General features: G+C 32.3%; 2 protein-coding genes across 2 annotated transcripts; one reads left to right on the top strand and one right to left on the bottom strand.

Annotated features, from left to right (window-relative positions):
* Nucleotides 1-1,956: 1,956 nt before the first annotated feature.
* LOC130678776 (contactin) lies at nt 1,957-6,585 on the bottom strand. The gene is made up of 4 exons (XM_057486237.1): nt 6,443-6,585; nt 4,323-6,094; nt 3,978-4,256; nt 1,957-3,898 (listed from the first exon to the last, which is right to left on the bottom strand). The coding sequence occupies exons 2-4, from the start codon at nt 6,085-6,087 to the stop codon at nt 2,271-2,273; spliced, it is 3,672 nt and encodes a 1,223-aa protein (XP_057342220.1). The 5' UTR covers nt 6,088-6,094; nt 6,443-6,585; the 3' UTR covers nt 1,957-2,270.
* A 1,474-nt stretch (nt 6,586-8,059) lies between these two features.
* Nucleotides 8,060-15,095, top strand: LOC130678777 (guanine nucleotide-binding protein subunit gamma-e). Its single transcript, XM_057486238.1, has 3 exons — nt 8,060-8,217; nt 9,964-10,126; nt 14,754-15,095. The coding sequence occupies exons 2-3, from the start codon at nt 10,014-10,016 to the stop codon at nt 14,857-14,859; spliced, it is 219 nt and encodes a 72-aa protein (XP_057342221.1). The 5' UTR covers nt 8,060-8,217; nt 9,964-10,013; the 3' UTR covers nt 14,860-15,095.
* Nucleotides 15,096-15,277: the final 182 nt, after the last annotated feature.

Raw genomic sequence — 15,277 nt, 5'->3', positions numbered from 1 at the left:
ATATTTCTAAAAAGTGGGGGGTACTGTCTGAGAATGCCCTTAATAGCTAAAATTTTTACTGAAATTTCAAAATTTTCTTAGCTGTCATAAATTTTAATAATTTTTTAAAATCAGGAATTTATATATATTTTTTAAATAATTTTGCAATTATGATAAATTTTCAAGTGACATTAACTACTTGGGATAAAATGAGTCACATAAGAAATTAATTAACCGCTTAAATTTTTCGTATTTCCCAGCCCTGATTAAAAAAGTGAATTGAAAAGTATTGAAAATTATTTCAATTCTTTTCAATCCCTCGGCGGTTTTGGAAAGTGTTGAATGGAATTGGAATTTCGATCGTTTGAATACTTTCCAATTCCAAAGTGGAATTCGAAAGTATTGAAAAGAATTGAGAATTAAGAAGGATTCAGAAGGATTCAAAAATTTCAATTCATTTCAATCTTTTTCAATCCCACACTTGATCCGAAATGTTGGATTATTTAGGTATTGAGAAGGATTCAGAAAGATTAAAAATATCAATTCATTTGAATCTTTTTCAATTCCTCGGAAGTTCAGAAATTCTTTTATTATTTTGGGATTGAAAAGTATTCATTTTATGTCAAAATGAAAACCTTGGGGTATAGAAAGTATTCGAAAGGATTCATTTCTCATCTTTTTCAATACTTTTCAATTCACTTTTTTAATCAGGGAGGCTCTAATATATATTTCTTAGTTTTGCAGTCAATAGGAACTAAAAAAAAAATTTTTGTATCAATTAATAGATTTATTAAAGAAAAAAAAAATTACAAAACATATTTATATAAAAATTAATATTTATTGATTCATAATCAGGTTGTACAAGTCGAAAAAAATACTTGAGATAAATCAAGAGTAAGTTAATAATTTTGTAAATAAAATAGTAAATTTTATAAATAGTAAAGTGTATTTGATGTGAGTACTCTGGTGTAATTTATAGTTTATAACGCAGTACTTATTCAATTTAAATTTATCTGCATTATATACTTAGTATTACAATTACAGAATTAAATTTATTAAATTACATTAAATACAACATCAATCTCTTATTATAAATCATCAATTATTAATCATTACTCGTTAGTCATTGTTGCAGTACACTATAATTATTAATCATTTATTATTATTATAGTTAAAATGTATATACAAAAAAATGGACGGAACTATGCTGCATATCGACGAGCTATCACATTAACGTACTAACAAAAAATAAATTGTCATAGTGATGTACTACATATATATATTCGCCTTCTATTCAATTGATATAAAAAATATTCTTGCTTTTTTGTAGCTGTTACTTTAATTAATTTCGGGAAAATATAAAACTTTTTTTTTATTGTTCGTTAATTGAGGCAGTGTATGATTTATTTTAAAATCATTCATTTCTATTTTATATATGTATATATATAGATATATTTTTATAACAATATAAATTTTAAAATAAATAAAAAATTGTACTTTTATATTCAGTAACTTATTTTTAAAAATTTCAAGATCTGCAGCATGCCAATAATATAAGACTCTGTTCAAAAAAATATTTACCTGGAAGTCAAAAAATTCTTTTTTTTTAGGGAGGATGAGACAGAATTTTTTTGAAGAATAAAATTAATTGGGTAAGTTTAAGAATTACTGATTTTTTTTTCATTTTATGTTTTTTTATAAAAATGAATTGTAGATAAAAATATCTAATAATTATTAATTAGAATTAAGATAATTAATGAAAAAAAATATGATAATAAAGTTAGCAGACATTTGAAATTAAAAAGAATTTTTTTTAACAGATGGATAATGAAAAAAAAATATTTCTAAAAAAATGCACATGTCGAAAATTTCATAAACTATATGTGCAATTTTTCAAAATATTTTTTTTAATATTTATTTTTTTGTTAAAAAAAAACCAAAATTTTCAAATGTCTGCTAACTTTATTGTAATAAAAAAATCCTGATGTGACTTTAATTTTATGAGGTAAAAATTTTTTGAACAAGAGTTAATTATAATTATTTTTGAGATTTCATTTCCCTTAATTAATTAATTAATTACATTTAAAAATACTCAATGTAAGAACACTTAGGCTCGTTATTTGTTATTTGTTTATAAAAATATAAACCAGTTTAAAAATAAACCATCAAATTTTTTCGTGCGCTTAAAAAAAAATTTTTAGTTACCAACGTAAAAATGTATAAAAAAATATCAAAATTTGATACGATGAAAAATAAAAAAATCAGATCTCAGTAAATAAAAAAATAAAATTTCACATAAAATGTTTAAAAATAAGTAAGATGGTAATGCAAATACCAGCGTCAAAAATTTTGTTACTTGCACTGTTTCTGAACTGCGCAGGATCCCCCATTTGGAAAGTCAGCGGTGGACTGGACATGCGACCGTCCCCGCCTTTGCTGAACGCCAGGATACGCAGATTGTACGTTTTCCCGGGGCTTAGATTTCTCACATAAGCCTCCAATTTTTGACCAGCTCGTACAATAGTGTCATTAGCGGTGCTCATGTCCTGATCAAATTCCCACACACGTACTTTGTAGCCATCAAGGGGTTCTTCTCCCCAGTCCGGCTGGACATAGCGCCAGATTACCTTGACTGTGGACGGATTCACTTCAAACGGAAATACTGAAGTCGGTGGATTTTGCGGAGCTTTTCTGAACGTTCGCTCCAAGAAACGTTCACTTTCTGGACCAGCACCCGCCGAATTGTAGGCCATTACTTTAGCGAAATAAGAAGTGTCAGGTTGAAGACCGACAATCAGCGCCCAAGGACGTTGGGAACGTGACAAATAGTAAATAGCGTCGTCTTCGTCGTTGCCATCTGGCCAATACTTGATACGGTATCCCGTCAAATTACCTTTCAACGACTCGCGTATCGGCGGAACCGGGGTCCAAGTGACATTCAAACTAGTACTGTTGTAACGAAGAATTTTAATTCCTTGCGGCTGAATAATCGGCAAGTCTTCAGCACTATAGACAGTCGCGATATCTGAAGTCGGCCCTTCTCCAGCTTCATTGAACACCTGGACTTTGACTTCATACTGCATGTAATAATAATCCGGTGATATCGAGGCGACATACTTGCCAATGTTACCACGGTCTTTCAACAACAGCGACTGGAACTCGTGTTCTTTGCCTTTGCGGCGCCAAAATACTTTGTAATGAACGTTGCGTCCATTCTGATAAGCCGGTGGCAGTGGCTCCCAAGTTATCGTCAATTCTCCGACTTTACCACCACCCCCACCAACTCGCGCTGGTGCTCGTTGGGGTTTCGCTGGCGGCGTGCTGTACTTGGGGGACGGCAACGAGTAGGGACCGTACCCGAATTCATTGGCGGCACTCACACGGAACTCGTAGGTCGTGAATGGGTTGAGGACATTCTCAAGCTCGGCTTGTTTCCGTTCCGTATAACGATCGATTTCAATCGCAGTTATGTTCTCTACGATCATGAACCAGTCGCCGCTCCAGGATGTGTTCCCACTGACCCGGTACATGAGAATCGGACGTCCGTTCTGAGCACCGTCAGTCCAATGCAAAGAGGCCGACGTCTTGACGATATTCACCTGGACACCACCAGGCGGACCGGGTGGTCCCTCTACTATCATCGTCGCTTTACTCGACACGCTGCCCACTGCGCTCTTGAGCTCACACTCGTACTCTCCTGCGTCCGACAGGGTGATATTTATCAAATGGAATGTGCCGTCATATATTTGGTAACGCGGATTGTTGAGAATGTCTTTTTCTCGTATCTCGAGTCCGTTGTGCTTCCAAACGTAAGCTACGTCTAGCTTTGGGTCAACGTCTGCTTGGCAACGGAGTGTGTGATTGTACATCACTGCGGTTATTATACGAACCGGAAGCTGTTCGGTTAAATATGGACCACCTTTAAAAAATAATTTGACTATTAATTACTGTTATAAAATATTTTACTCAAAATATCCAGAGTATAATTTATAGCTTACGTAAGACAATGAGCCGACCACGACTCTCATCATTTCCGTACTGATTAGATGCCATACAAACATAAAATCCTTCATCATCACGTGAAACTCGATTTATTATCAGGTTACCATTTGGCAAAATGTGTCGCTTACCACCAGACCCAATAATATTCCCATCTTTTTTCCACACAAACTTGGGCCGTGGCGCTGCCTCGGGATTGCAAACGATGGTAACATTTCCGCCTTCAGCCGCATAAGTCTCTGGTTCCATCGGATGTTTTTTGAACGACGGTTTCATTGCTGAAAAAAGAAAAAAAAACATAAGTGAGCTATCAATCTGAAAATGTAATTTTCAAAAATACATACAGAGAACCCGAAGTTGTGCTGAGGAATATTTAGTCTTGAGTTCATTTTTAGCAGCGCACTGATACATGCCGGGGTCTCGTTCTGGATCCAATCGCTGTATCTTAAGTACATTGTCGTGAATAGTAAAACGATCCCTGTCTTCCAGTTCAAGCTCATAAATATTAAGTAGCTCTCCGTTTTTATACCAGCTGTAAGTAACATCGGGAACACCAAAAGCCTCGCAAGACCAAGTCAAGTCGCTGTCCTTATCTGCATGTTTATCTTCCAGCGGAATAGTGAAGTTGGGCTTCGCTTGAATAGACAGAGTAACTTCTCCCAGGATATCAGCGCGTTCATTTGAAGCCCGACATTGATAAGTGCCCTGATCTTCTACCTTGATATTGTGGATTTCGAGAATCCGATTGAATTTAGCGAGCACTGAGTCATGCGGCAAAGGTGCGCCCACACGGGTCCAGTTGTACGAAGGAACCGGGTAACCAAAAGCCATGCACTCAAACGTGACATTGTCGCCAGCAACCGGCGCATCCGGAAAAACTTTGGGAAAATTGTTAGCAAACTTTAGCTGTTGGAAAGACGAGTGATGGTCAACTCGCAGAGGGAAGAACGGACCCTTCTGTCCGTTCCTCGAGGCCGTGCTCTGGACACTGCACGAATAATTACCAGCGTCAATGGGTTCTAGTGCTGAGAAATAAAGCGCCCCGTCGTTGGACACAAGCACCCGCTTGTCTTCTTCAACCCAATTAGGAAAGAAGTCACGCGACCAGTAATAATTTACATCCGGAAAGTGCTGAGGCGGGTCACAGTAAATTGTTTTACCCCAGTTCTGATCCCCGCGTTCTTCAGATCTCTTTAAATTAAATTCCAGTATATAACCGAACTGTATCTTAACACTTTCGGATATTATGGTACCGTACTCGTTGCTGGCCTTGCAGTGATAGGCGCCATCGTCTTCCCTTTGCTCGGGCTTGTGTACGACCAAATTCCCTCCAGTCACAGTGTACCTGCTGTTGGTCAAGGGGTCAATCTGTGTGGCGAATGTCCTGCCGTTCCTGTACTCCTCTTTGTACCACTCGTAAGTCGGCGTCGGCCATCCTTCCGCATGACACTTGAGTGTTATTTCATTTATTAGTCTGTACTGCTCAGCAGCGTCGAAGACCTGGTCCTGGGGCTGAGTCGTAAAATAAGGACCCCGAGGTATGCGCAGCGGGTTGTCAATTTCAATGCCATACTTGTAATCCCGTTCGTCCTCGACGAGGTTCGACAGAGTCGACGTGTGAGCTTCGCAGATGAACAGATGATCTTCGTTCGGCGTGACCTTCTTGAGCCCCCACTTCTGGAGACCCGGGCTGTAATCATAGGCAAGATACTCCCGAATTATACCGTCGTTTGGTTCGGGTAAGATTGCGGTCTCTACCATAGACAGCGAAGAACCATCGGCTTCATTGGACCAGTACCCGCCGGATAATTTGCCTCCAATGTACCAGGTCCGGTGCTGCGGATCTCGCCACTGCAACTCTTTTATCAAGAACCCGTGCTCCTCTATGGTGTTTATCGACACTAGGTCACTTTGATAAGCTTCGCATGTGCGTTTTGCTTCTTCCCGTTTCTTCAACGGGCTTTTGATGAAGCGGTAACAAGAATCCTGGTGTTTCAACCAGTGCTTTGGACACTGGTATATCGAGTCATCGCTGTAAATATTCTGTCCCGTGATAACTGCTATTGATATAAACAAGCATGTGGCTGATAAGAACCCATGATACTCCATCTTTTGTCTGTAATAAATAAATGTGTAATATTTAAATCGAAATAGCGTGTGCCTGAAATAGGCCTTTCGTAAAACGGAGGTGGACTTCGGTACCGTTACATTAATTAATTATTCAAATATAAATAATTGGGAAGATGAAGGTGAAGGAAGAGACAAAGTGAGGATAGGCAGTAGACAATCGGTGATTAAGAGCTGAGTGACATGAATGATTAGTCATCAAACTCATCGCGTTTATTGAGGGAGGGGTCAGGGAGTGGCTATCGTTAGATTGTTGTGATCAAAAATTACTATTATTGTTAGTTAATAAATTTTGATAAAAGAAAATATTTTTGAGAGATTTTGTGCTGTTACTTACTGCTGGTGAGTATTTCAATTCATATTGTAAATAAGATATATAAACAATGACTTTTTGTGAATGGGTCGAATGATGCACTTGGAATGCACGTACGTTACTATACGTTTTAATAGTGCGAGTTGTAATTAAGAACGGCTGTGGCGAAGTTGGGACCTCGCGCACGCCTCTGCTGTCAAGTAAATTAATCAAAGCTACGAGCGTCGCCTTACCGGCCGGAACGTAAAACACAGGGACAAAGTACACTAGCGCCGAACTTAAGACATTCTTAGTCGGAATATTGGAAATTTATAAAATTCCGCTTACCGCCTGGAGTTTGATGACGCGGTTGAGAATAGTTATAGTAGATGGTAGTTTGTGGTCGAAATGGGAAAATTTTACGGAAAAATCGAACTTGATCACTGGCTGGCCGCTGGACGCGGGTTCGAATCCCAGTGAAAGCCGAAAGAATTTTTCACAAAAAAAATGTGAGGTCTCTCGGACCTAAGATTCGTCGCTGACATTTGAATTTGGTTTGAAAATTGAATTTGAATTTGAATTTGACTAATTTGGCCGGAAATGGGATTGCCTGAGGGCTAATAATATATACATATGCATCTTAAAATAAAAATTTACTGGAAAAAGACTCTGACTGGCTCGAAAAAGCGTTCAAATATTAAGAAATGTCTTACTCGAACTCGATTAATGAGGCTTACAGAGGTTTAAATTTAATTAGAGGCTGCACAAGTCTTATGGAAGAGCCTAATTGTCTTTCTAAATGTTCCGGCAACAATTTTCAGGACCCTTAGGCTACTGCAAGCTAAATTATATTACGCAAACTCAATTTGTAAGTTCCCAGGCGTCAAAGTCTGATCTAAGATCAGAATATCGAAAATTACATCAATTAAATTCTTGTCTTTCATACTAGAAAAAGCAAAATGTTTTTTTACACAGAAAAAAAAAGATTTCTTGGCGCAAGAAAATTTTTCGCGCCAAAAAATCCTTTTTTTCTGTGTAGATAATTCTGCAACAGCTTCCAGTAGTTTTATATTTCCCCGTGTCTACATATATGTATTGTATGCACAGTATATGACTAATATATATACTATATATATTATAAATACCCACATATATGTATAAAATCACTCAGAAATTTCTACTCCCCGTAACTTCAACAAAAACTTGATAAACATTTTTTTTACCGAATTTTTGTACTGACCCATCATACCCCTATCTTTCTCTTTCATAAAATATTCCTTCAAAAAAAAAAAAACCCGCACTTGTCGCAATTTAATTTGCCCACTTAATCCAAATATCCATCAATACATACATATATTTTTTATAACTTTATCTTCATAAAAGTTTATATATTTTAAACGACTAAATTTTTTTTGCAATAAAGTTTTATTGCAATTGAGCAACAAACAGTAAATTATTTAAACGATTCATTCGTTATCACGATTATAAGTTATTTAATCATCAAAAGCCTTTAGCATACAACTAGACAATAGATAAAATAATTTTTGTCCGTAATCATCTGAATGATTACTTAGAGTACTCATATAATTACTGTATACTCGTGTCTTTATTACTTATTATTAGATTTGTAAGCCATTGTTAGGTTTCCATAAACTAATCGCGAAGACCTCCAACCGTTTTCGCGACTCACTTTTTTCCCGTCCGCTATCAGATACGCGTTAAATTTTTTTTTAAAAAATATATACGACAGTGACCAAAGTGCGTACTATCAATTGCCTTAAGGATTTTCCGCTTAATTACTTCTGCAATTAATTTATAAGGTAAATATAAAAATGATAAATAAATCGAGTAGGAAAATTTATATAATATTAAATAAACAAATAAATATATAGAGTTACCTACTATTAGAGGTCTGCCTTGAGTCTCATTGAAATTACAGTTAAATAAATAATGCTGCCTATACTTATCTTGAGATCACTTACAAAAATACAAACCGAGTACTAAATAAATTTCACAATAAAATTCTTGCGATTACACAACAAAATTAAGTAAATTTATTACCCTAACCCGCAAATAATAATTTATATAGTAGAGGAAATAATTATTTAAAATAAAAAAAATGTTTGAGTTTAAAGGGAGGTGTAGGTGTAGTTGGCGGATAAATTTTAATATTATCCGTAGATAATAAATCTGGGACATGAGTAACTTTATTCAACGAGCATTTTTATGTATTCCTACAGTACCAGTAAGTACTGTATAAAGTACAGCAGTAAATTTAAACACAATTCCTTTTATTTCAGCTCGGATAAATCCGTAGTCGCGAATTTTGAATCCTTTAAATACAGTGTCCCATCCGGACATATATCTCTCTCAACTCACGAACTTTATATACCTCGTATACTCTCGTCATCAAATCCATTGGAATAATGCAAGCGGAATATGTGCATGGAGAATATGCTATTTTTTTTATTACAAAAAAGAAATTTTTAAATAAAAAATGTATTTTTTTTAAAATCCAATCATAATTTGAGTTTTTTACGTCGAGTAAAAATTTAATTTTTTATTGACGTATCGTAACGTTAAGGATAAAAAATTGAGATTAGAGGAAATCCGTAAAAAAAATTAGTAAAAAAATAAAAATCTGGTGGTCTAAGTGGTAAAACTGTGAGGACATAAATTCAGATAATTGCTATAGTCCAGCTCTGCACTATTCTTCTTAATACTTCTATATATATGTATTCATATATATATATAGTATTGAACATAAAAACATAAAACGTGCATTGAACTCTGACTATCCTGCAAGAAATTACATCAATAAATCCTTTCAAATATTTTCTACAAAAAAAAAAAATTTATACAAATTCAAAATAATAATGAATAGGTAAAAAAATATACGCACTATTTATAATGGTAGAGTACAGAAGGTGTGAGTACATGATAAAAATATCTGATTGTTCAAAAATAAATATATACATATTTTTGAACATGAAAATTGAGAACGTTCATTGAATTTTGACAATTCTGTAAGGAAAAACATCAATACGCTTTCAAAAAATTTTTACACAATAAAATTATATTTTTATCCGAATTAAAAATAAAAATAATAAATGTACAGAAAAAAAAATACATGTGTACAATTTATAAAAGTAGAATACAGAGGGTGAAGATACATCATAAAAATGTTTCATTATTAGAAATATCCATTTAAAATAAATAAATATATATATATATATATATATATTGTTGAACATAAGAATTGAGAACGTGCATCGAACTTTGATTCTCTCACAAGAAAATCCATCAATAAATAATTCGAAATATTTTCCTTCAAAAAAAAATTTTATCCAAATTAAAACTATACATATATAAATATATGAATAACAATAACAAATAAAAACAAATATAGATAATTTACAAGGGTAGTACACAGAGGGTGTGGATGGATGATAAAAATGTCTCATTGTTCAAAAGTATCCATGTACATATTTAAAATAAGTAAATATATATACATATAGATATAAGTAGAGCAGGAAATAATATTGATTTTTGATGATGGTTTGTAGGCGCAAGCGCTGGTTGTTATAACTTGCGTCAGGGGGGTGCGGTTGTTACCATGGATCCCAGTGTACTCGCCAACATGGATAAAGACGCACTGAAGAAGCAGATTGAGAACATGAAGTATCAAGCCACTATGGAACGGTGGCCTCTGTCCAAAAGTATTGCGGCGTAAGTTCATTTGGACACCTTTTACCATTTATTACACCATCTATTGTTTACTTACATTTTTAAAACACCACTTTATTTATACCTATGATTTAAATGTTTCAACCCTCCTTCGCAACTCCATTTTTCCGCAACACCCAGACTTCATGACCATGTCATATTTTTTAAATTTATTATTTATTATTAATAAAAAAAGTTTTTTTTAGATAAACTGCATGTTATATTTTATTTCTACACTTTTTTTGAACAATTTAGTGTTAATTAGATGTGAATTATTGTAATTGTGAATGAGGTGAGAGTCCAAAGTGAGCGAGACCTCGAGTGCGGTGACTGGAATAAGAAAATATTTAATACTAGTACAACAATCTAAGGTAGAATTTATTAAACGGTGTCGGATAAATCCTTGATGACTGAATAAATTGATGTTTATTTCAATAATTTTTCCCATTATCATATATTTGTATGCAGTAAGAGATTCTAAGTAGTATATTATATCAAACAAACAGAGAGGCTCTATTTGTTTTAGCTTTGTTTGGATTTTAAAAATAAATTACTTGAGATAAGGGGGAGATTAATAGAAGCGCGAGTTAAGTAGAAAAGGTACGACTGAGCTGGACATGGGTTACGCGATTCAGAAAGTAGTTGGCGCTTGTGTTCATGTCTTCTCGCGTTCTCAGTTGACAGTCAAGGCTGATGATTATCCATTATATACAATACAATGTAGACAGTACATGTGGATATATGTATATATGATTAAATACAATGAGATTGTATGGTAACTTGCAACAAGATATCCTTGATTAATCAAGAATCCCTTCACAACTTTAGTACTGGCTGTCATCATTGTTACTGTTGTTGTTATTTTTAGTTCGGCTGTTGAGAAACTGAGACAATTGTGTGATCTAGAACTAGAACTACAACTTTAATTATTTATTTATCATTCTTTTTAAATGATTTTTTTTTTTTTTAATTAGATGTTTTAGCTGAGAAATTTTTTTTTGCCAATTACTCATTCTTAGATTTAGATAAATGGAGAAAATTTTTGTGAGTAATTGGGACAAAAATGTATGTAACGTAAAATATTTTTTTTTAAATTTTATATTCATTTAAATTCAAAACATGAATTATTTAAAATTTAAACCACGTTTTTTTGTTTATTTGTTTTTTATTTCAATAATTATTTTTTTATTGTCCACAAGTCTATTTATTTTTTAAAAAATCACTTTTATAGGCCGTGATTATTTTTTAAATCATAAATAATTTTTTTATGTCATTTCCAAAAAAAAAATAACTTAGATGTCATTGGTATCGATTTATGTATTTGATTTATCTAGATCTCAAGATCTAAAATTTCGAGTTCCCGCAAAAATAAAAAATTTTCATAAAAAGAGAAGTTATTTTTTCTATAAAACTCCGAATTTTTTTTTTTAAATCAAAATTTTGATCAGTTTCTTAAATTGTTGTTTTTAACAAAAAAAATCTTACTAATTACAAAATTAATTTCCATGTAAAATAAATAAATAAAATAAAATTTTAATGACAATTGTCCTTGAAAAAAAAAATATTTAAGTGTCGTATTTTTTTAACTCATGTCGATTTAGATGTAAACTCAAATTTGAATCTAGATGCCGCTTAATTAACTCAATTATGTTGAAATATTATTTAAAAACTTCAATGACGCGGTTAATTTCAAGTAACTTTCTAATAAAATTAAATAAAAAAAAAAATAAAAAACAAACATTTTTTTGAAACCTTGGTCGTGTCCTCGTTTGATTTTTAAGCCTTGAAACCCTTCCTGGTACATGTGGGCACTCGACAGATCGTTGATCTACTTGATATGTCCAGACTTTATTATTTATCCTTTCATATATTTTTAAGACAATATATATAAGACAATATCATCTGATAAAAAACGTTACGAATGATATTAGCAAATCAAGCGGCTGCTCGTGGCCGAGGATTGAACCGAGATTAGTAAAAAATTTCAAAGTATAAATAAAATATATATATAAATAAAATATATAGTAATAATAAAAGAGATAAAGATAAAAAATATCATTCCGTTTTGCGGTCGACGAGAGTGCAGAGTGAAAGGTGCGTTTATAAGAGTACAACAAACCGGATAGAAATATTCTTCTCTATACACAATTCCTCTTTTTTTCCAAAGCTCTATTTATATATACATATATTTTGTTAACAGTTTTAGATTTATCGTCAGTTAAATATTAAAATTTTTTGTTTTTAATTTGAATATAATTTGAATAATTAAATGATTCCCTTTAAATCTTTTTTTAGCATAAATTATTTTCGACTTTACTTAAATATTAAATTATTTTAATTAAAAGAATTAAAGTGGCATTAAAAAATTATTAAAGAGAGCTTTAAGTTTAAAATTTATTAATTAATTAAAAAGATTTTATGAGGCAGTATAATTTTAATTAATTCATACAATAGAGCGAAAAGTTGAATTTAAAAGTTTTTTGGTGGAAATAATAAAAGCGACATAAAGTACAGCTGGGTTATTAAAGTAATACCTATGGAGTAATGTTAATTATTAAAATTTTATTAATGGTATTACTGTGTGGTAGAGGATGGAAATTTTATTTCTTGCGCAAAAGTTTCAGAGCATAACTTTACCTTTTTTTGCCTTAAAATCAATGCAAGTTAACTCTGAAAACTCCTTGAACGCAAATCTTTAGTTCAGTGCAGTGGCAAACTTCCTTTCACTAGAGTTTCCATCACCTGGTATATTATATATATGACTGTCATTTTGCAGCAACATTTTTTCCATGCTTACTAGTACAAAAAATAATTATGTATACAAGAAAAAAAAATTTAATCAGAACTCGGAAGAAAATTTTTAAAAGTCACTTTAAATTTTTTTTCTTGGACAAAATTTTATAAAATTTTTTTTTAACTTCTTTGCAATATTTAAATTCCAGTCGAGAAAAAAAATTTTAAATAAAATAAATTTGGCGGGAATTTTTAAAATTCAAATTGTGGCGGCAGTTTTAAAATTTTTTTTTTCAAGGGAACGGTGAAAGCAGAAAAAAATATTTCTGCATATATGTATATATATACACCCACATATATATTAGAATTTTAGAATAATTATAATTAAATAAAAATGTAACAGAGAAAAATGTCATAAAAAAAAAAAGTAAAAATACTTTTTTTTGTAATCGAGAATAAAAAAAAGGCTTATAGAAGTCGAGATAAATCAATATTCAGCGTGACAGGAACGTGCATCAGCAGTAGAAGCTGTAGATGTTGATATTCTCCTTTTATTTTATACCGCAATTTATTCACGATAGAATGCCCAGCAAAATTGTTTTGAAAGCAGTAACTGATGTATTCATACATCAACGCTGGGTATTTAATGCAACAATCCCCGTGCACTGCAGCCTGAATTTTAATTTTTGCTTGCCCCCTTCTCATGTGTGCTTACGTCGGTGTGTGAGTGCGCGTGTGTGTGGGTGGGTAGATGTGTTCTCGCACGCATTCATTAGGTATAAAAAGAATTTTTGAGAATAAAAAAAGCCAGATCGGATTTGAAAAGGGGTCATTGTTTTCGGAGTAAGCTCGAGGGTTCCAGGTTTTCATTCCGGCATTGAATTTTATTTTTAATGGAATATTTTTAGTCCGAATCGATCCACTGGAGTGTAATCTAAACATTTGGCCCTTGGTTTATGCTAACCAGAGAGTTGTAAATTAACGAGCTCGCCGGTCATGTCGGAAATAACAGAGACCGTCAGTGGGAGTTGGGGCTGAGTTTCGGAGTTGTCGCTGAAAAGACAAGATATGGGTTGGATTTTAGGTGAAAATCTCTTGATTAACGTGATTGTCAACGTCATTGTGTCTTCAGAGAATTAATTCCGATCGATGTTTGCTTTTGACTTATCGCCTTTGCAATTCGGGTTGACAAATTAATTGCTATTTTTACAATTATTATTATCATCAATTTTAAATTAATTCATGTTTTTTTAATTCAATACTGCTGCTCTAAATAGTAAAATTAAATTTTTTTAAAATTACACATACGACTCTATAAATATTCGAAAACAAATATTTATAAAACGATAAATCAATAATTATTTCTACTACATTTTTCATTCCTATTAATACCAGTATTTAAAAATATTTTTTTATTCCAAATCTAAACTTCATATAAATATGAAACAGTAAAAAAAAAATATTTTATTTAAAAAATACCCGAAAATAAGTGAAATTTGAATTCAAATTTATTTAAAAATAAACTCTAGGAATTTATGAGAATATTTTTCCCAATCTATTATTAAAAAAAAAATATGTATATATTATTTATAGAGCGTCATTTTAATGGGTTAATAATGGATCAATGTCGTGTATCATGTCATGTCATCTAATACCTGTATCCATTATCCCTATACTTTCAATCTTAAATTTATAATGCTGCCTACACCATGCCATACATTACAAGTGAAAGCCTGAATTAACCTTTACTTAAAAACATTATCCTCTTAATTATTTTTTCCTCCGTCTACCAGACAATATTTTATAATCCGTAATCTCAAGCATCTCATCTCTCCTTCACCTCATCCTCAAACTAAAACACTAAATATAATAAATAATCTATTAATAATTATTACAGAATGCGAGAATACGTTGAAGAGAACGAGAAAAATGACCCACTGATTCACGCGCCCGACAAAAAAAATAATCCATGGGCCGAAAAGGGCAAGTGTATTATCATGTAAGTCTTCTGAGGATGGCTAATTACCAAAAATTCATTACCAACAACAACAACAACATCAACATCTAATTCTACAAAAAAAAGGCGATTGCAAATTAACGAATAAATAAATAATCGACGACTCAAAAAAGCGACTGCTAAATTAATAATTTAAAAATGGTTGAGATGGATCCTCAAAAAACAGATTCAAGTCAAAATTAAAAAAAAAAAAAAACAAAACGTTCACGAGCTTAATATTTGCTCACAAACAATAAAAGTCCGTATTAAAAATGCGACTGACTTGAATCTACTTCGTCTTTTTTATTATAATATTTATAAATATAATTATAAAAATCGACGATTAGAAATTAATAATAATTATTATTGTCATTAAATAATTAAATTTAAATACAAAGGAACTTAAAAATACAAACATACTTCCA

The sequence above is a fragment of the Microplitis mediator genome, chromosome 2 (genome assembly GCF_029852145.1).
Source record: "Microplitis mediator isolate UGA2020A chromosome 2, iyMicMedi2.1, whole genome shotgun sequence".
Classification (NCBI taxonomy): Eukaryota; Metazoa; Arthropoda; class Insecta; order Hymenoptera; family Braconidae; genus Microplitis; species Microplitis mediator.
The sequence above is the reverse complement of the archived record's forward strand: the minus strand, read 5'-3'. Positions and strand labels throughout refer to the sequence as shown.

Coding starts and splice junctions, on each gene's coding strand:
- LOC130678776 (XM_057486237.1), bottom strand. CDS start 6,087: ATGGAGTATCATGGGTTCTTATCAGCCACATGCTTGTTTATATCAATA. Junction 4,257..4,322: donor AGCACAACTTCGGGTTCTCT/GTATGTATTTTT, acceptor TTCTTTTTTCAG/CAATGAAACCGTCGTTCAAA. Junction 3,899..3,977: donor TGGTCGGCTCATTGTCTTAC/GTAAGCTATAAA, acceptor TATTTTTTAAAG/GTGGTCCATATTTAACCGAA.
- LOC130678777 (XM_057486238.1), top strand. CDS start 10,014: ATGGATCCCAGTGTACTCGCCAACATGGATAAAGACGCACTGAAGAAG. Junction 10,127..14,753: donor CTGTCCAAAAGTATTGCGGC/GTAAGTTCATTT, acceptor TAATTATTACAG/AATGCGAGAATACGTTGAAG.